We start from the raw sequence: 22,248 nt of genomic DNA, 5'->3' as shown, positions 1-22,248 counted from the left end.
ATTCAAAGGAGGAATGAATAATGAATTATGGACCCTACCATCAGCACAGCAACAAAGTGGAGCCCTTTTTGTTATTCCAGAACAATTAAATTTATTTGATGATGCCTTCTCAAGATGGGAATCCATTACTAAGAATTTTGTGGCAGCACAAGCCTTCTCAGATTCCAAAGAAAAAATAGAATTTATTGAAAATCTGTTGGGCGAGATTGAGAAGATTACATGGATTCAATGGAGGATGACTTACCCTACTGAATATGATGCCCTCATTGCCATTAGTGAAGGGCGAGAAGGTACACAAAACATTTTATCACAAATGAGACGAGTATTTTCTGCTGAAGACCCTACTCAAGGTTCAACTGAAGTTCAAAATTCAGCATATAGGGATTTAGAGAAATTATCTTGTGATAATGTTAAGCACATAATTCAGTACATCAATGATTATATGAGACTGGCAACAAAGATTGGACGCCTTTTTGCAGGACCAGAACTTTCAGAAAAATTTTGGTTAAAAATGCCAGGGGATCTCGGAAATAGAATCAAAACAGTCTTTGAAGCAAAGCATCCCGGTCTAACAGTAGGAGTTTTTCCAAGAATTATATTTGCTCATAAATTTCTTGAGCAGGAATGCAAGGATGCGGCATTCAAAAGATCATTAAAGGATCTATCTTTTTGTAACCAAATACCTATCCCAGGGTATTATCAAAAGGCTGGATCTAAGCGAATGGGGATCCGACAATCAAAAACCTATAAAGGTAAACCACATAACACTCATGCTAGAATTGAAAAGCGTAAGCATTTATTAAGAAACAAAAAATGCAAGTGTTATTTGTGTGGTCAAGAAGGACATTTTGCAAGAGATTGTCCTAATGATAAAAGAAATGTCAAAAGGGTGGCAATTTTTGAGCAATTAGAAATTCCTGAAGATTATGATATCTTATCTGTACAAGAGGGAGAAGCTCAAAGTGACGCCGTTTACAGTATCTCAGAGGGAGAAGATGATATTCTCGAGGTACAACACTCTGTTCAAACCTTGCAAATAAATTCATTATACATGTTAGGTTTGGAAGATGGAGGATACAGGCAACAGATTAAATTGACGGACGCACAGTCAAATTGTCTGCATCAATGGAAGCACAATGAAAAAATTCTTGCTCCACAATCAACTACTTGTACCTGTTGCAAAAGATTAACTATTCAAAGGGCTAGGATACACTGTCCGGATTGCTACCTTACAGTATGCAATTTATGCGGGCCCTATTACTTTAATAAAGAGGTACCTGTAACTCCTGCACCTGCAACTCCATTTTATCCTATGAACTTAATACAAGAACAAAGAAATTATATCATCTGGTGTGAAGAAGAAATCCGGAGGTTAAAAGAAGAGGTTACATATTACAAATCACAATGGGAAGCCTTGCAGCTGGAACAAGACTTACAAAAAGACTTTCAAGAACTTGAAGAAGAAGCTGCAAATATGTTTATTGAAGAAACAATTGCAACAGTATCAAAACCTTCCACATCAAGCCCACGGTTAGTAAAAAATATGCTATACAATTTAACTGTGGAAATGGATATACCAGGTATTCCTAAGTTCAAGTTAAAAGCAATTCTGGATACCGGCGCAACAACATGTTGTGTAGACCAAAGATCTGTTCCCAAAAGCGCTCTGGAGCAAAATACTTTTGTGGTAAATTTTAGCGGCATCAACTCACAACAGTCCGCTAACATGAAGTTAAAGAATGGGCGAATGATTATTGGAGACAATATTTTCAGAATTCCCTATACCTATAGTTTTCCAATGGTTCTTGGGGATAATATTCAATTCATCATTGGGTGTAACTTTATCCGAGCAATGCATGGGGGACTCCGCATTGAAGGCAATATGGTAACTTTTTACAAAAATTTAACAACTATAAATACTTTACCATATGTGAATGCAGCAATCGGAGAATTGAATCTAGATGAAGATGAATATATACAAATTAAGGAGATGGTGATATATTCAGCAGAGCGAATTAGCCCATCGCTTAAACAAAGGTTTGATCCTTTATTACAGCAGTTGAAGAAGCAAGGAATTATTGGAGAAAATCCTCTCCAACACTGGCAGAAAAACAAAATTCTTTGTCATTTGGATATCAAAAATTCAGAATTTATTATTGAAGACAGGCCTCTCAAACATCTTACTCCAATCCAGAAGGAGGCATTTTCTAAACATATTAAGTCCTTACTGGACCTGGGTATAATCCGTCCCAGCAAAAGCCGACATAGAACAACTGCTATTATTGTCAACTCAGGTACTACTATTGATCCTGAAACTGGAAAAGAAAAGAAAGGCAAAGAAAGACTGGTGTTTAATTATAAGCATCTCAATGATATAGCCCACAAAGACCAGTATAGCCTTCCTGGTATTAATACCATCTTAAAGAAGGTAAGCAATAGTTGTATCTTTTCCAAGTTTGATCTGAATAGCGGGTTCCATCAAGTAGCTATGCACCCTGATTCCATAGAATGGACCACATTTTGGGTACCTGATGGGTTGTATGAATGGCTCGTTATGCCATTTGGTTTGAAAAATGCCCCAACAATATTTCAACGAAAGATGGATCTCTGTTTTAAAGGAACAGAGGATTTTATTGCTGTTTATATTGATGACATCTTAGTTTTCTCTCCAGATGAGAAGAGCCATGAGCAGCATCTCCAGCAGATGCTCAATATTTGTCAATTAAATGGACTCGTATTAAGTCCTACCAAGATGAAGGTTGCGGTAACTGAGATTGAATTCCTAGGCGCAATTATTGGCAATTTCATAATCAAATTACAACCACATGTTATCTCAAAAATTGCTGATTTTAAAGACAGCGAACTCAAAACTACAAAAGGTATGAGATCATGGTTAGGTCTTTTGAATTATGCCAGGAATTATATTCCTAATCTTGGAAAATTACTTGGACCTTTATATGCCAAAACTTCACCCAAGGGAGAAAAGAAGTTAAATGAACAGGATTGGAACTTGATAAAACAAATCAAGGAAAAGGTTCAACAACTTCCAGACCTACAAATACCCCCCCCCCCCCCCGAATGCTATATTATTTTAGAAGTTGATGGTTGCATGGATGGATGGGGAGGAATATGCAAGTGGAAACGGAACAAATTTGACTCTATATCCTCAGAGAAAATTTGTGCATATGCCAGCGGGAAGTTTAATCCGCCCAAATCAACTATAGATGCTGAAATTCACGCCGTCATAAATACAATGGAGTCTCTGAAGATTTATTTTCTTGATAAAGCTGAACTTCTTATAAGAACAGATTGTCAAGCTATAATCAGCTTCTTTGGGAAGACAGCAAACCACAAACCATCACGAGTTAGATGGCTTTCTTTCACTGATTATATTACTGGAGCAGGACCTATAGTCAAATTTGAACATATCGATGGCAAAAATAATCAGGTAGCTGATTCTCTCTCTCGTCTAATATCAGTGTTAACTTTTTCAGAATGGCCGGAACAAGACCTTGGCAGGCTAGCGCTAGTTCCACAAGCACTCAAGGAACTCGAGAGGAGACCCAACCAGGAGGCCCAGGAGATGTTGATCAAGGCCCTGAAGGCCCTCTCAGCCTCGCTGAACAATACGAATGAGAATCAAGTAAACGCCATAATCAGCCAGTCCTACTCAACAGATTCAACCAAATCTCTGAAGATTTGCATCAACTTGAACAAAGAGCTGCAGTGCAAGCAAACAATGCACTCCAACAACTACGCATCATCCACTCACTAAAGTTACAAGAGTGCAATAAGTGCAGAGGAAAGGACAACTGGTGGAATGATTGGTACCCAGGTGTCAAACAATGTGATGACCAACTGACACAAGCATCTTATCTTCTGCAAGACTGTGTCTCTCGCATGCGTAATTTTAAAGTTTGAAGCATGATGGACCCAACGAAGGATAACTCAACTAATGTCAGCAGCTTTATTAAAGTAGCTTTATTAAAATAGCTTTATTAAAGTAGCTTTGTTAAAGTCGCTTTGTTAAAGAAGCTTTAGCTGCACTATGAAGATTCCTTCTGATCTTCTTATCAGAAAAATGTGTTGATGGGGCCCAATGAGCACCCAGCGTTCTCTATAAGAAGAAACTCTTGCAAGGAATTCAGGCATAACCTGGACCTTACTCGAGTCAGTGGAAATCAAGTTTGTAATTCTCTAGTTTTACAATTCAGTTTGAAGTTGCTTTGCCTCTCTCTTTCTTTGTGTTTCTTTGCACTCTTCACGCGCTTTCTCCTTTCTCCCTCTCTCACGTCTCTCACGCTTCACCCCTTATATCAAAGTAGAGTCATACTGAGATCAAAAAACTGTTATCGATTGTAAACGAAGTCCGAAGAGATTTTCACTCTTCTGGAGCAGGTAGTTATGATGTTCATTTACTGCTTCAGTTCCTTATATTTTGTGTTGCATTTTTTATTGTGTTAAACATTTCAATCTTTTATATATTTGGCAATAGGTTATCCAGGGGGGCGGATCCTCTGCGCCCGTGTCCCTCTGCGCCCGCGGCTACACGACAAAAAAAGCACGTGCTTAGCGCATGCATTTCTCGGCGCCAACATCGCCCGAAAGAAATGCTCCGTCAGCGCAAAAAAAAAAAAAAAAAACCCTAAGCCCGCGTCCCGTGCTCCTCTTCGCCCGCCGAAAAAACCCTCTTCTCCTCTCCGCTTCTTCTCCAGCCGACGACGCAGAGCTCCTCTTCGCTTCTCCAGCCAACGCCAACCCTCCTCCTCTGCGCCTACGACCGGAGGTAACACCTACAACCCTGTGGAGAAGAATCATGTGCTTACTCTTGCCAACGAGGACCTCGCGAGCCCTAGCTCCTCGCCGATTCCCTCTGCGCCCTCTGCGCCCGGCACCCGTGTGCCCTCTTCGCCCGTCGAAGTGTCTCCTCCTCTTCGCCCGCATCTCCCCTGTGCGCCTCGAGAAACAACTGCGTGCCTGCGCATGCTTCCGGTGACACGTGAATCGACTCCCGACAACTCGCTAAGTGCTCCTTGACCAACACCCCATTTTACAGGTAGAATATGGCAATATGCTAATGCTCTCACATTTTTTTTTTCTTTTGCTCTTTGTGTCATAATGGCTTTGATTTCATATGACTAATGATTGATAGAAATTAAGTTCAATGTTGCTATTGTCATTTGACATATTTTCTTATTATATAATGAATTTGCTCTATCAGGAAATTGGTTTCCAGTGTGACAACCATCAAGGGGAATGTCGTTCCAAATTTTTGTATCATCTTGACTGTTTTTCTTGGGTCATACGTGACAGTTACCTTCCTCAAGGAAACCAAGGTCTTAAGGTGATGTAAATCAAATTGGATCTAATTATTTAAAGGCTAGAGTTTCTATTGTTTGTTGAACTCAAGGTGTGTGATATTCTCCTGTACTTCTCTATATTCTACGCTCACTTGTTTTTCTTGGTGTTTATATATACTTTAATACAAAAGACATGCTATGCACTGTTAATTCAAAAACCTGCATTTTGTTGTGTTCTGTTACTTCTGTATATATTCATCTATTAATTTGACGCCATGTTTCCATGTACAACTATTTTCTATCTTGTTTCTTAGATTTAAAAAGAAATATCTTAACTAGATAATAACTTGTCATAGTATCTTCAAAAATTATCTGTCACTTTTGTTGGTAAGAGCTAGACAAACATTTAGGTAATACTATAAAAATTTAGGTAGGAGCTGGATTCTGACAATGATGTTGCTGGATTCTGACAATGTACTTAAGTTTATATATTAATCTTTTATTGTGACACACTTTTTTCAGGTTTAAAGTAATTATCATGGAGGGCGAATCTACGAGTTGTCGTAGGTTGAATTTTGATGAGTCAATTGAAGAGTATTCTGAAGCAAACCAAGGCTGTGGTGATTTTGAAGTTAATGTAGAAGAAAGGGCTGATGAAGGTAATAAGATTCATAGTGCGTTTATATTGAACTTTATATACTTCAATTTTTACATAGTTTGATTAACTATGTGCATTGTTAATTAATTTGTTTGCATTAATTGATTAATTTTAAAGGCAATGAAGATGATACAGAGATCCCCCCCATTAAGCACAGGAATTTCAAACAGAAGAGGAAGCGTATGACTTTTATTTGAAATATGCTAAACTAGTTGGATTTGGCATACGAAGGACAAGAACCCATAATGATAATTCGGGCAGATTAATTGACAGGACGTTTTGTTGTAGTGCACAAGGAAAAAGGGAAATGACAAACGAGATATTTATGTGAAGCAAAGTCATGCTGAGACAAGATTTGGTTGTGATGCTAAAATGAGGATTAGTTGTCGAAATAATGACAAGTTTTGTGTGGTGAACTTCATTAAAGAGCATAATCATTATCTTTCAAGCCCAAACAAAACACATCTCTACAGATGTCATAGGAACATATCTTCTTCTGCAGCGATACAAATTGAGATGGCAAGTGAGGTGGGAATCCCCCCAAAAGCATCTCATGATCTTATGATGAGGCAAGCAGGTGGGAGGGAGAATTTAGGGTTTATTCTTGAAGACTATAAGAACTACTTGCGATCTAAAAGAACAAGAAATATGAGAGTGAGGGATACAGGAGGTGTTCTAGAATATTTGCAGAAAATGCAATGTGATGATCCAAATTTTTTTAATGCTATTCAAGTTGATGAAGATGATTTGATCACAAACATTTTTTGGTCTGATGCTAAGATGAGAGCTGATTATGGCAATTTTGGAGATGTTGTTTGTTTTGACACAACCTATAGGAAGAACAATGAAGGTCGTCCAATTGCATTGTTCGTAGGTGTTAATCATCATAAGCAATCCATAATTTTTGGTGCAGCTTTATTATATGATGAAACTACTTTGTCATTTGAATGGTTGTTTGATACCTTCACTAAAGCTATGTCTGAGAAAAAACCAACAACTATTCTTACAGATCAAGATGCTGCAATGGCAAAGGCTTTAGCTTCCAGATGGCCTGAAACACATCATCGTTTATGTATTTGGCACATTTATCAAAATGCCGCAATACATTTGAGTGGAGTTTTTTCTCAATTCAAAGAGTTTGCTAAAGATTTTGCCTCTTGTATATATGATTTTGATGAAGAGGAAGACTTTCTTTCTACTTGGAACTTGATGTTGACTAAGTATGCACTTGAAGATAAAGATTAGTTGAGACGTTTGTTTAGCATAAAGGAAAAATGGGCGTTAGTATATGGAAGACAAATATTTTGTGTGGATATGACTACAACCCAAAGAAGTGAGAGCATGAATAGCATTTTGAAAAGGTATGTCACTTATCAGCATAAGTTTTTAGAGTTTTTCAATCACTTCGAAAGATTGCTTCAGGATCGTCGATATGAAGAGTTAAAAGTAGATTTTAGATCTAATTCAAGTGTTCCATGTTTAAAACATTCTAGTTATATTTATACTCCTGAGGCATTCAAGTGTTCTGAAAAAGAATGGTATAAATCTCATGATTCTATTGTAGAAATTTGTGAGATTGTTGGATCACATGCAACATACAAAGTTACTTCGCACAAAAAGAAGCACTATCATATAGTTACACTCTATTCATCTTCTGAAAAAATTCAGTGCAGTTGTAGCTGTAGAAAATATGAATTTGCTGGGATTTTATGTTCTCATATTTTGAGAATATTTTCTATGAAAAATATTATGAAGATCCCAAATGAGTATATTTTAAAAAGATGGACAAGAAATGCAAAAGGTGGATACTTTGAAGGTAATGATATAATTGTGAACAAAGATAGTTTGGATCCAAAAATTCTTCACAATATGCGATATAGAGATTTGTGTGGGTTATCTGTTCAATTGGTTACCAAAGCAGCAGAAAGGGATGACACCCACATGGTTGTTAAAAATGCTATGTTGAGCCTATGTAAGATGGTTGATGAAAACTTACAAGTTAATGAATCAATTGTGCATCAATCAAATCTTAGCCAAGAAGCTAGTCAGTTGGTTCAATCTCTAGATGACACAACAAGGAATTTGAATGACACAGAGTATCAAATTGGCGAAGGAAACGATCATACAGTCAAAGGAATTAAACGTAAGAAGAAAACAGTTTCAGACAAGAGGTTGAAAAGAGGCATAGAACAAATTTCTAGAAAAAAGAAAGGGGCAAGCAAAACTAATCAAACTCCAACAATTGTTCAGGTTTCATTCTTACTAATATTATATTTTTTTTGTTTGATGTTACATTTAAAAAGCATATAGAATTAAATAATTTTATTTTTTTAATAGGGTATAGAAGATCCCAATATAGAAGATCAATTTCCACCACTTTTGCCAACACAACTATCTCAGGTTTACTTATTTTTTAACATTCCAAAATTAAATATTTATTAATAAATTCAGGCAACTATCTCAGACTAACTTTGTTAGTGATTATTATTAGGTGACTTCCTCAACTTCAAAATTTCAGACTGCCATCTCAGCTTTGGACAATAGATTAAACGAAGAACAAGTAAGATGAATACCGCCTGCTATCTCTACTTCTCACATAGTTATATTCCCCCCCCCCCTTTTGCAGCGAAGATATCCACCTACTGGATACCACTTGTTGGATACCACCTATTGGATACCGCCTGTCAGATTTTTTCCTCCAGGACATCCACCTACTGGATATCCACCGTCAGGATATCCCGCATCTGGATATCCACCTTTCGGATATCCTCCAGTTGGTTATCCACCTTCGGGATATCCCCCAGCTGGTTATCCACCTTCTGGATATCCACTCTTTGAGTATCCTGGTACATCAGCTCCACACCACGGTGAGTCTCATTTTTTATTACCAATATTCACATATCAAGTTTATAGATGACATGATGTTTACATGTGGGCATATTCTGGATACAGACGGACATCACGGGCATCGAAAGGAAAAACATGGTACCTCTTGAACAAATAGGAAAAACATGGTACCTCTTCTGTTCTGCACCTTCCTAGCTATTTGACAGTAGACAATTTTATCAGGAATTTAAGGGAAAATAATTAAAAAATAAAATAGTTTAGCTCTGCACCTGCAATCTAACGATAGCCACCTGTATACTATTGGGCTTGGCCAAGACTGTATGACCTTCTGCACTGAAGTGGAAGATGTGATCTCTATGAGGTAACAAACCACCTATTATGTACTGTTCTCACAAGATAAAAAGGGAAAGACGTAAGAGCTTTCATATTGAGGTCAAGGATGGAATGTTGTTGGAATGTCTGTTTAATGCCTTAGGTAGTCTACAAAGGAGTCATTATATACTACCTAAGAGTTTTCTTTTTCTTTTTTTGGTCGTTTGACCTATATTAGTTTTGGAGGTAACTAAATAGCTCAGAAATAGAAGAATCGATCAAGATTCCATGGTGTAGCTAATTTGTAGGTGTATTTTCTTCTTTCATTTGTCGTGCTATGATGGATACTACCTAATTATACTTTTTCAGAGACTAATACGCATAACCTCTGAAACTATGTAACCTTTGATAGACATTAATTTTATAATTCACTTCTTAACATGTGTTGTGTTTGTAGAGTACACATCTTTTAAGAGAATTAGATTGTTTTGATGACCACAGTTTGGAACCAAGGGCCTATTTTTTTTTCATGTTAAATATAGTCAATCAATGACAAGTTATTCTTTATGTTTCTTGGAACCACGTGCCATAGCATTTCTCTATTTCATGTTATATAAAGTCAGTCAAGTGCAAATTATTCCGATTTCCTTACAAAGGTCATTTACTTCTCATCCTAAACTTGAAAAATGCAGGAATATGGTAATACTGATGTTGAAGGCGTTGACTCAACAAATGCATGCTATGGTGGAACAGCTGCCTTGTTTAATTGTGTTAACTGGGTAGAAAGTAGCTAATGGGATGGACGCTACGGATTGGATGTCTAGAGCAAAAGCTTTTAGTAATTGCTGTGGTTGTTGTTGCTGCTGCTGCTGCAAGTGTGCAGTTTGGGCATCTAATTTTACCATAGGAACTACAAGTATAGACCATGTAAATATTTCATAATTGTGCCTTTGTTTAATCCTGAAAGGAAAGTGTTGTGTGATTAGCTAATTGACTATAGCATCTGGATATCGTAACTCGAGCTGATGTTCCATCGTGTGTTGTTCCCTAATTCCTGGAGAGTTTCCAGCTCCTATAGAACTGATCTCTGCCTGTAATTTTTTGTTCACGAATCATAGGAGGTTGTTCAGAAAGATTATATGGACTATTTTTTTAGCAAGAAATATAAACCCTCGAGATTTGGTCAATATCTGTTAGATGAACATATTTTTATATCACACGTGCGGTCAACTGCTGAGCTACAACTATTGATTGATGAAGCTTCAGAGATTGACATTTTTCTATCAAAAGTGTGTTTTCATACTGCAATATTAAATCTACTTTACAAAGAACAACAAATGAATATAAGATATTTAACTTTTTAGTGAGTTTGGTAGGTCCTTCATGTGCTTGCACTTTAGGAATAAATGAGTAATTGAGCTTAACTACTCGTTTACAATTCCTGTGCTTGCTCTGTAGGAAATGAACATGACTTATTGGGACTAATAATTCATTTACAATTCCTTTACTAAAACCTACACGCCTAACTAAGACTGAACTATGCACAACTAATCGTGTGCCTGAGATGGCTTCCTTTGCAAAAGAACTCGTATTTTCAAATATCCCTACAAATTGCAATTTTTCTAATTCAACTAAGGTATGAACAATCTCTTGTAGCAATCTAGAGTTATGAATATTCAAGTATATGGATCAAAGATAAAACGAATGTACCTTGGATGGGTACCGGGGGAGCTTTAGATAATTAGCACAAGTCATGACACTGGGCAAGCCCATATCAACACCAAAATCAGAGTGCTGCAATAAAGAATAAGCTACTAAAAGCAATTGCCAATTAGTCCTAAAACAAGAATGCCAATTCTCAGTTCTCACAGTATTCATATTAAACTACTAAAAGCAATTGACAGTTCAACAAATAAAGAAGGTTCTTACAACACTAACTAGTCAACACTAAACAACCACCTAAACTAATAAACCAATTAGCCTTCAGCTGGTTCTTACAAACATTTAATTTGTCATATTACAACAACAACAACATTACTCAACACTAATTAACAAGACCGAACTAACAGAGTAATAAGGTATACAGCCAAAAGAGTCAAATTCACTATAACTAATATCTAGACCACTGATGGTACATTCCAACTACCTAGAATATGTCCACGAGAAGCAATGTGGTCACTTCCTAACCTTCCACGACATCTTTCACTGCTATCTTCATCAGACAAAGTATCGTCTACGACCCACTTTTGCCAGCCATGTTACGCACATCCATAATACCTCCTTCCGGGATTTTTGCTTGTTCTAGAAACACATACCAATGTCCTTCGTCCGCAAACTCTGCATGATACATGTTCAAATCTCGTATTGTCGATGGAGCTGTAACTTGATGATGACATGAAATACCAACCTATTAAGCAAACGAGAATTACTTAGATTCAAATATTTTTTAATGTACATGGAATGTATGATAAATCAATTCAAAACAGAAAATAAGCGATTTTTGCATTACTGTATAAATCAGAGAAATAACATCTCTTGAAATATTTTTGCATCTCTTGAACTACAGAAATACTGGAATTAGTAAGTGCAAATCAAGCATCCACATTCAAAGAAAAGAAACTATTCAGTATTATCATGGGGTTAGCATCCACTTTTTCTATTTACCTCTCCCTCACTAGAATAAGAGCTTGTTTGTTTTATCACTTGAAATTTTTTATAGTACTCATTTTGGTATGTGAATTTTGATAGTAGCACAGGTACTTAGATTTCACAGACAAAACATTTATCAGATCAGTTACTATTTTTCTTACTCTTACACTATAAGCCTATCTAGGTCTATAGAAGTGTCTTACTCTTGCGCTTTCTTTTAAAGACTAAGTGGTGTGTATATCCTAATCAAAATGCGAGGAATGTTAAAAAGAGCACAAAACAAGAATGGTGTGCATGCAGCATTGCAAAAATTTTTGATTTACAAAGATGCTTTAGGATTTAAAAAATGAAGCGAAGGGTTAGCATTGTTATCATGGGGTTAGCATCCACTTAGTGTTACTAAATATAGTGCATGGTGTGTATATCTTAATCATCGCTGGCACAGCTATAACCAGCGATTGTAGTTGCAGGGAGTTTGGAAAGAAGCTAGCCACCAACAACAAGAATGGTGGCTGTGAAATCAACTGTAAGTGTAGATGCGAGGAAAAAGAATTAGGGGTATTGTGTCGAGCTAGTGAGTTATATAGGTATTGGTTTCATTTAGTGATGTGGTGTGCATGCAGGATTGCAAATGGGGCAGGTGGACATTCAGTGATGCGAAAAAATCACCTATGCAAGTGGAACGAGCACTCCAGAGAGAGTCACAAGTGGTTCCCTCAATTGAAACAGTTACAAACCACAAAACAGAAGAATCGGCGGGGAGCTAGGGCTCGCGAGGTCCTCGTTGGCAAGAGGAGGCCGATTCTTCTCCACAGGGGTGTAGGTGTTACCTCCAGTCGTAGGCGCAGAGGAGGAGGGATGGCGTCGGCCGGAGAAGGGAAGAGGGGCTCTGCGTCGCGTCGGCTGTGGAAGAGAAGAATCGACGGGGAGAGTCGATTCAGGCGTCGACAGGAAGAGTTGTAGGTGGAGTCGCGGGCGAAGAGGACCACCTTCGAAGGGGAGAGGAGATGAGGAGATGAGCTTAGGGTTTTTGTTTTGGCGCTGGAGCTGGGTTTCATTTCGGGGGAATTACTGGAGCGGAGAAACGCATGTGCTTAGCGCGTGCGTTTTTTGTCGTATAGCGACGGGCGCAGAGGGCGCACGGGAGGCGGGCGCAGAGGATCTGGACTCGTTATCCAGGCTGTCAAACGTACAGCACGGACTCCTGGAATGAGACCGGAAAGCCGAAGCTCAGTGTTAATTTAGAGGTTAGAATTGTAATTTTATATCTCATAGGAGGTTAGAATTGTAATTTAGATGTAATTTAGATAGTTAATCTATCGATTTATTATTATTATTATTATTATTATTATTATTTGGCCGGAATCATCAATTAATCGATGAAAATGCTGTTGGGCTCGTTTTACCGGAAGAATATGCTTGTGATGAAACAGTTTGGTTGCATAAGCACAACCCGACAAGACGGCCAGGTTGATATAACTCTCCGGTTTGTTTGACTCCTGAGACTTCTGTTTTCTTTGTTATTTTCTGAAGACTTTTTTTTTGTCTGCTAGTGTTATTATCTAAGTGAAGGATTAGTTATCCGTCTCTTTAGTTTAGCTCAGCCTGACTACCTTCGATCGCCAGCACAGGTGTCTGATTAATTAATTTAAGCACTGGTCCATCTGAAACTCATCGAGTAACTGCACCTGTCGTCGTTCTAGCTGCTATGCGATAGAAAATCACAATGCACGGAAGCTGTGCAGTCGACCCATCGGGCTTTTCCCGGCCGTTGCCGGTGATCGGACTCTATGCGGCTGCCGCCTCTGCCATCTGCGCGGTAGCGATGGCCTACGACGCCATTTACGCTGTCTGCCGCCACGACCGCCCCTCGTACCCTGCCGCCATCTTCTCCCTCAATGCGGCCACCATCACCCTCCTCTCCGTCGCCACCAAATTCCCGCTTGACCTCTCCTCTTCCATGCCTTCTCAGTTCGACCAGCTAGCCAAGCTCAGTGGTTCCGCCCTGGTCGCCGCCGCTGCCTGTCACTTTCATCCCTCCCTCGATTCTGTTTCCGACCTCATCGCGCTCGCCATCTTCGTGGCTACTCTCATGGTTAACATCTCGATCCAGGTCTCCACCAGTGTCATCTACGCCTTCGTGCCCGAGCACGTGGCCCTCGTCGTTCTCAACATCGCCCTTCTCCTCGTCCTTTGTTCCTCCGCCCTCTTCGTTCTTGCCACTAAGCGTTCACTAGAGCTCAAGTTCCAGATCTACACCGACAGGGTCATGGCGGGTTTCGATGAGAATTTGAACATCACCTCTCTTGAACAGGCCGTGAAGAAGCGCTGGTTGGTGGCACGTAGTTGGAGCCATCAACACGTTCTCGGCCGCTCAGCCACCTGCAGGGCATCAGGTTTCTTCGGCCTTATGGCCTGCGTCGTCCTAGTCGAAGCTACTTTGAGGTCCTCTTACATGAGCTTCTGCGAGGGACGGTCGGAGTACAAGTGGTCAGCTGAGGTCGTGTTCTTCTCCCAACTGACTGCAGTCATGGCTGGCACCGTCACTCCAACTTTAAGATTGTTCGATTCTGTCTATCTGACTCGACGATGCTCACATGAGCTCGGAGTGGAGAGTTACTGGACCCAAAAGCTGGATGAGTGGAAACACGATGCATCCTTTCCTTGGACGAATGCATGCGGTTTTAAGAATCTTGTCTTCTGCTTCGTTGTCGGAGTTCAAATCGGATTAGTAGTGGTTTGCAAGACAATATGCTCAGCAGCCAGGTGGATCCATTGCGTCGTTAGAGCTTTGCTTCTCTTCTTCTTTAGAGTTGGAGAGAATGCTGCGGGGCCTCGCGCTCTTTCAGGTACTGCAGCAGAGCTGCGACGACATGTGCAGGATTTGGAAGGGGAAGAAGATGATTTGGTTAATTTCGTGATTCTGATGCAATGCAACGAATTTGAGCGATTGATCAAGAAGGGAGCAGAATACAAACCTTCGTGTCTAATTGAGCTAATATCCAATGTAGAAGGATGTGATGTTCAAAATCTGCAAACATTCCTTCACTCTTATATCTCGATGGAATCCTCAAATGTACCACTGCTAACAGTGGTGGATCGAGCTACCAAGTGTTGGGAACTGCCATTGGTGACCCTCACCGCAATCACGGTGGCGCTAGCCAGTATCGATCCTGACTCGGTGCGGAAGCTCCAAAATGGGGTGAGAGAAGGCCTCAAATATGTCAGACTCATCGAAGATTATTTGGGTCATGAAACGTTCATTGACATGAGAATAGCAGCATATAGTCTCTGGCTAGGAGTTGATTTCCAGTACAAGTTGCTCGATCACCCGCTGCGACGACGACGGAGTGCTAATTCCAAGACTATCATCGAAGAACTCAAAAAATTCAGCGAAGGAAATCAAGCCAAATCGGGAAGAGACACCATCATAGCAAAGTGTGTTACCAGAGTGACGGCAATCATATTGCAAGACTATGACGCCAAGTATGGGGCAGAAAATGGAGATCGTCAACTACTGGAGTGGTTAAAAAGCACCATTCGTGGCACGTTGTGTGCGTGTCTGACCAATTTGCCACATATTTTTTTCAACAAATCCTTTTGCGATGGTCATCAGAAACTAGGGAAGGGCGTTAGGGAAACACCTCTTCTATTGGGGGAGACAAAGGCCATTATCGAAAACCTTGAAACTAAAGGAATGGTCGCTAAGTATCGTCGGGGAAAAAGGTACATGGAAGATTGGCGGCCGATGGCAAGTTAGAACCCATCCTATCTACTTGACATCAGAAATGGTTCTACTGCATGGGGCCTCTCCTATTTATCTTTAGGTTATTGTAACAAATGGTCTTCCTTTCTCTTGTTTCCTTTGTTCCGTCGAATTTCCTAAGCTACGTCAGGAATGGTCCTGCTATATGTGGTCTCCATTTTTATCTTTCAGGTACTTTTAAGATAAGGCCGATTTTAAATTTGGAGAGGCTTTCCTATTCAATAAAATTTAAGGTTGAACAACTATATGTTAAATTTAGATATTAACATTTCACTACATAATCTATCATGTTCTTTATAATTTATTATATTTTTATTTTTTATTATTTTTTCTCCTCTATATTATTTTTTTATTATCTATAAAATGACATACGTTGAAGTGAGAATAGAGGAACTTATATTTTAATATTTAAGAAATGGATTTATAAAATCTAAATTTGAGGAATGGGTAGGAGAGCTAATGTAAATATATTTTAAGTAATATAAAATTTAAAATAAAATTTTTATTCAAAGAATTCGATGTGACTTCTCTAAATGATGAAAATAATTATTAAGGTGACGTTTGGTTTATGGGTTTGGGAATGAGGGAATGGATTTATTCCCAAACCTTGTGTTTGGTTGATGGGAATGGAATCAAAATTTTGGAATGTAATCCAAAAACTTGGATATTGATGAAACCCACCCCCCTTGGGTTTGGATATTCATTCCCAAGAATGTGAATTAAGTTTTAGACAAAAATACCCTTAGTATATTTGTTCAATTTTTTTTTATTTCACACTCTCTCTCATTATTCTCTCTCATCATATTTTCTCTCTCCTTATTTTATCATCACACTTTCTCTTTCAACATACTTTCTCTCTCCTTATTCTCTCTCATCACACATTCTCTACCATTTTCTCTCTCTCCTATCATACACTCTCTCTCCTCAATTTTCTCTCTCTTCATTCTCTTTCATCACACTTTCTCTCTCATTACACACTTTCTCCTTATTTTTTCTCTCATCGCACTTTCTCTCTCATCATACTTTCTCTCTCTTCAATCTCCCTTAGCATACTCTCTCTTCTCATTTTCTCTCATCACACTTTCTCTCTCTTCATTCTCTCTCATTATACACTCTCTTTTTATTTTCTCTAATCATACTTTCTCTTTCAGCACACTTTCTCTCTCATTATACTTTCTCTCTCTCCCAGTCTCTCATTTTCTCTCATCACACTTTCTCTCTCATTACACACTTTCTCCTTATTTTTTTATCATATTTTTTCTCTCATCGCACTTTCTCTCTCATCATACTTTCTCTCTCTTCAATCTCCCTTAGCATACTCTCTCTTCTCATTTTCTCTCATCACACTTTCTCTCTCTTCATTCTCTCTCATTATACACTCTTTTTATTTTCTCTAATCACACTTTCTCTTTCAGCACACTTTCTCTCTCATTATACTTTCTCTCTCTCCTAGTCTCTCATTTTCTCTCATCACACTTTCTCTCTCATTACACACTTTCTCCTTATTTTTTTATCATATTTTTTCTCTCATCGCACTTTCTCTCTCATCATACTTTCTCTCTCTTCAATCTCCCTTAGCATACTCTCTCTTCTCATTTTCTCTCATCACACTTTCTCTCTCTTCATTCTCTCTCATTACACACTCTCTTTTTATTTTCTCTAATCACACTTTCTCTTTCAGCACACTTTCTCTCATTATACTTTCTCTCTCTCCAGTCTCTCATTTTCTCTCATCACACTTTCTTTCTCTTCATTTTTTCCCATCGCTCTTTCTCTCTCAACCCACTTTCTCTCTCATCATATTTTCTCTCTCCTCACTTTTCCATTTTCTTTCATAATACTTTATCTTTTTTCATTTTTTCCATCACTATTACTCTCTCAGCATACTTTCTCTCCCCTTAGTTTCTCATTTTCTCTCATCACAATTTCTCTCTCTTTATTTTTTCCCATCACTCTTTCTCTCTCAATCCACTTTCTCTCTCAAAGAGTTTTGAGTTTTGTTGTTAATGGGTTGTAAGTGAGATGAGTAAAATTAAATTATATGATGTTCAAATTTGTTTAATAAGATAACTGAGCTAAGTTGAATCTAAAATTGAATTAAACTGTTGAAATAATTGTTCAAGTTTCTTTTTATGAACTTGAGTGTGGTTCAAACTTGATTTAAATTTGATTTATTTAGATGTTATCAAACATTTAATTATTTGAAATGTTTACATTTTAAATTCATTTGATTGATTATTGAGCTTGAAAAATACAAACTCATTTATTCATTTTTTTTAATTTAACATATTAATAAGAGTTTTATTGATTCACAACATTATTCACGAACACATATATTTAACTTTATTTGGTTAATTTAATAAATTATTTAAGTTTATTCAATTAACTAATTTTCTTGAACGAATATAAATATAAATAAGAACAAGCTCTTATTAAATTCGATATCAAATTTATTCATAATCATCCTATTCATTTATTGTCATAATTGTTTACAAATTCAGCACTCTTCCGTTGATTTTTTGATGTTCCGTGGTCACGCAACTGCTTGCAAATTTCTAACGCCGAGTCCTCATCAAAACCATCAGGACTTTTGAAGTTATCATATTGGTAAGCTTCTCAATATAAATGTTTATAATCCAATATACTTGTTTGATATATTTTGTATATTTACACCTTAAAAAATTAAACTCATATAATTAAAGATCTATATGTTATAAATATTTAAAACTTAAGATGTTTATATCGTTTATACCATCGGTATAAAAGTACATGACATATTAATAAAAACAACTTGATTAAAATGTTAAATATTGAGAAATGTATCATTTGTTTTTCATATTAAAAATTTATTCGAATAAAAATTAACTTTAAACTGTTTTTATAAATAGTTATGCATTTTGCGAAAAAAGTAATATTTTTATAAAAAATAATTATATAGGCATTTTTATTAATTTTTTATTGATAAATATAAATATATTAAAGTAAAAAAAAATCAAATTTAGAAGCCTTTCGGATATTAAACAATCTTCTCCAAGACTCCAACGGTATAAATGAACCTACAAATACTCTCTTTTTTATTTATTATTTATTTTGCGTTTGCTTTTTAAATAATAGTTTTTATTAATACGTCACACCGTTGAAAAGTAAGTGTTATTGACTTATTGTAATGATTTCATTGATTTAATAAATGGGACGCAATTTTTTTTTAAAAAAAAACATTATAAGTCAAAAATAACAAATACAAGGGATAAAATATTAATGATGCTTAACTACCCTCACCGTTCTCAGATCTACACACGCACCCATCGGAGATCCCCGTCACCGTCGGTGCGCTGCCAGAGGAATCAACTCTGATAGCGGAGTCCCCACCGGCGTCTCCGCCGCTGAGGTCACCGGCGAGCTGCGGCATAGCGGACACGTGGCGCTGACCCGAAGCCACTCGTCGATGCACGCCGCGTGGAAGCAGTGCCCACACTCCGGCGCTCGCCGGAGTGCTTCTCCGCCCTCGTACTCCGCCAGGCAGATCGGGCACGGCCCAGCCGGAGGAATGCCCCTGCAGACGAACTTCGGGTAGAAGGCATCGACGGCGGGCCCGTCGAGCCCAACTGTTTCCGCGGCGGCGGACGGGGAGGCCGGGAGCGTGGAGGGAGGAGGGGATCGGCCGCTGGCCTTGGCGCGGATGCATAGGTAGGAGGCGAGAAGGATGGTGGAGACGAGGACGAGGGCACCGACGGCGATGGCGATGCCGTAGCCGAGGCCGACGCCGGCGGCGGAGGGCGGCGCATCCGGCCACATGGAAGCTTAATGAGCGAATGGGGAGTCGGAGGCTTTTTGGGGCAGCGTGGCCGGTGCATTAAATTAGGGCCCCATCGCATTAATTATTAATTTAATATCATGAGCTTTGTTCATAAAGCTACGATGTTAATAAATGAATTTAGGAAAGACTACTAAAGTAAACTGCAGTGCACTTATCAGGTTTGGTTTCCTTCCTTCACTAAACATTCAGGAACACGACTAGAGCTGACCCCGGGCCTGATCCGGCCCAGATTTGGCCGGCGCTTGTAACTGGCTGGATCAACATACTAGTTACCTGTTGATCAGAGTTGTCAGATTGAATCGTAATCAGCCCAGCCAAAATTGACGGACCATCGGTTAACTGTCCGTTCCAAGATTAGTTTTTTAGTGGGGAATGAGAATGATTTTTTTAGATATTTTTTCGGTTAAAATTATTTAATTTTTTTTTATTAATGATTATTGATCTCGTCAGGAAGCTAAGTCGGATGGGAGAGCCAACGACGAGGGGTAAGGATGTTGACGGAAAGAGGACCTCGATTTAGGGCTTACAGGAGCATTGCATGTTTTTCTACCTTCCAACGGAGTGGGGTGGGGGTGAATGAAGGGTGTTAATGGTACTCACGAATCTGTGCATACATAGAGAGATCACACAGGAGTGTTAGAGCGAGAACCTTGGAAGAGGTCTCATGCGCAGGGCCTCCGAAGTTCAAGTCAGGAGCAACACAAAGCGAAAGGTCCAGAAAGAAAATGCACAATAATACTACAGTAGATACGTATATGTGCACGTACTTGGTCAACGGAAATGATCTTCTTTTTTATGTTACCTCTCATAACCTCCACAATAATGAGGTATCAGAGAATGTTGGATGTCAGGGTATGTCGCGTGATGGATGAAGTACAGCGAATTCCCATTAGGTAAAGGAAGGTTCCGCCTTATGCATGTGGGCGAGTATTGGAATATTCCCTAATGAATAGTCGTTATTCTCTGACAAGTTGTTGAGATTTTCTAATAGTATTGTCTCATGATAATAATCTGACAAGCGTTGGGGACGACCAGGAGTGGACTGGGGTGGTGCTCAGGAGAAATGAGGGGATTGAGCCCTGGGGGACCGACCGAGAGTTGACTAGAGCGATGCTCGGGAGAAATGAGGGGATTGAGCCCAGAGGGACTGCCCAGCTAAGGAGCCAACCGGGAGTTGACTAGAGTGATGCTCAAGAGAAGTGGGAAGACTGAGTCCTGAGGGCCCAACCAGCTAAAAAGCCAACCGGAAGTACTCTGGGGCGATGCTTAGGAGAAGTGAGAGGACTGAGCTTTGGGGGCATGACCAGCTAAGAAACTGATCAGGAGTTGACTGGAGCAGTGTCCAAGAAAAGTGAGAGGACTAAGTCCTGGAGCCCAACTAGCTAAGAAGCCGATCGATAGTAGCCTGGGGTGGTGCCCAAGAGAAGTGAGGAGACTGAACCCTAGGGGCCCGACTAGCTAAGAAATTGACCGAGAGTTGACTGGAGTGGTGTTTTAAGAGAAGTGAGGGGACTAAGCTCTATGGCTCGACCAGCTAAGAAGCCGACCGGGAGTAGCATGGAGTGATTCCTAGGAGAAGTGAGGGAAATGAGCTTCGGGCCCGACCAGCTAAGAATTCGACTGGGAGTAACTTGGAGCAGTGCCTAGGAGAAGCGAGGGGACTGAGCCCTAGGGTCTGACCAGCTAAGAAATTGATCGGGAGTATATCGAGAGCATGCTTATGAGGTGGGAGAGCCAAGTCCCAGAGGACCTTCATAGCCTTAACTGTTGCTTTCCTTTTTGGACCAAGCCAAAAACTTCTTAGTTTTGACAGCCACCTCTCTTTGACTTTTGACCGTGACGTCACCTTGATTATTAACCTCCCATGTTACCAGGGTCTTCCATTATATGTCATATTAACTATGATTTAGTAGTGTCTGTTACTATCCAAACTCTATAAATATAAATAGAAAGTTTATTTCATCATTTACACACCCATTTTTTTCTACTAATTCTCAATTTCACATTCTCTATACGTTTTCAACTCGAAGTCCATATTTTTATGCACTTTTATTTCCAACTTTCAACTATAATGGGAGGAGGTCATAGAGGTTCATCATTTCAATCTTGAAGGAGAAAGGAAATAATAAATCCATATAAGAACTTCAATATTCAATTCATTGATGATAAGACCAAACACCTTTCGACATCCGAAATACAAGGAAGTACCGATATTAAGAAAACGAAAAAGTATAAAAAATAAAATAAAATAACTTTAAAAAAGAAAAATGATGTAAGAAATAAAAAAACATTAAAAATAAAAAAAGGGAAAAGCGTAAATAATAATAAAAATAATTAAAAATGTAAAAAATAAATAAAAAAATAGAAAAAAGGTAAATGTTTTTTAAAAAATTTTAAAAATAAAAAAACGTAATTTTTTTTTTAAAAAATGTAAAAAATAGAAAAAAGTAAAAAAAAAGAGAGAAGAAGTAAAAAAAAAAAAAGTAAAAATCATAAAAAATTTAAAAAAAAAAAACATAAAAATAAAGAAAAACATGAAAAATAAAAAGTAAAAAAATATTAAAAATTATCGAGTTTAAATAAGAGTAATAATAATAATAATAATAATAAAATATTAAATTAGGTTATTCATTAAAACCTTTAAACAAATAAGTTTTTGTTCCATTACCTAAGTTGAATAATACAATATTTGGTTATATATTTTTTCTCATAACTTTGGTTATGTGATTACCTAGTAATCACATAAACAAGGTTATATATGATAACTTGAATCAAACACACTCATAGAGTTTTTTATTAATCACATGCTGCTTATAACATCACACAATTATTATGTTTAACTTTAGAAAAATATAGATTAACTCATAGATTATCTTTAACATCACACAATTATTAGATA

At 38.3% G+C, this 22,248-nt stretch overlaps 2 protein-coding genes across 2 annotated transcripts; one reads left to right on the top strand and one right to left on the bottom strand.

Moving 5' to 3' along the window:
• The first annotated feature begins 13,492 nt into the window (after positions 1-13,492).
• On the top strand, positions 13,493-15,566 carry LOC122010509. Its single transcript, XM_042567044.1, has one exon. The coding sequence runs from the start codon at positions 13,493-13,495 to the stop codon at positions 15,524-15,526; it is 2,034 nt and encodes a 677-aa protein (XP_042422978.1). The 3' UTR covers positions 15,527-15,566.
• A 3,235-nt stretch (positions 15,567-18,801) lies between these two features.
• LOC122012404 (putative RING-H2 finger protein ATL69) lies at positions 18,802-19,327 on the bottom strand. The gene has a single exon (XM_042568922.1). The coding sequence runs from the start codon at positions 19,325-19,327 to the stop codon at positions 18,851-18,853; it is 477 nt and encodes a 158-aa protein (XP_042424856.1). The 3' UTR covers positions 18,802-18,850.
• Positions 19,328-22,248: the final 2,921 nt, after the last annotated feature.

The sequence above is a fragment of the Zingiber officinale genome, chromosome 8A (assembly GCF_018446385.1).
Source record: "Zingiber officinale cultivar Zhangliang chromosome 8A, Zo_v1.1, whole genome shotgun sequence".
NCBI classification, from domain to species: domain Eukaryota; kingdom Viridiplantae; phylum Streptophyta; class Magnoliopsida; order Zingiberales; family Zingiberaceae; genus Zingiber; species Zingiber officinale.
The sequence above is the reverse complement of the archived record's forward strand: the minus strand, read 5'-3'. Positions and strand labels throughout refer to the sequence as shown.

What these genes read in the sequence shown, in the direction of transcription:
- LOC122010509 (XM_042567044.1), top strand. Translation starts at nt 13,493, where the DNA reads ATGCACGGAAGCTGTGCAGTCGACCCATCGGGCTTTTCCCGGCCGTTG.
- LOC122012404 (XM_042568922.1), bottom strand. Translation starts at nt 19,327, where the DNA reads ATGTGGCCGGATGCGCCGCCCTCCGCCGCCGGCGTCGGCCTCGGCTAC.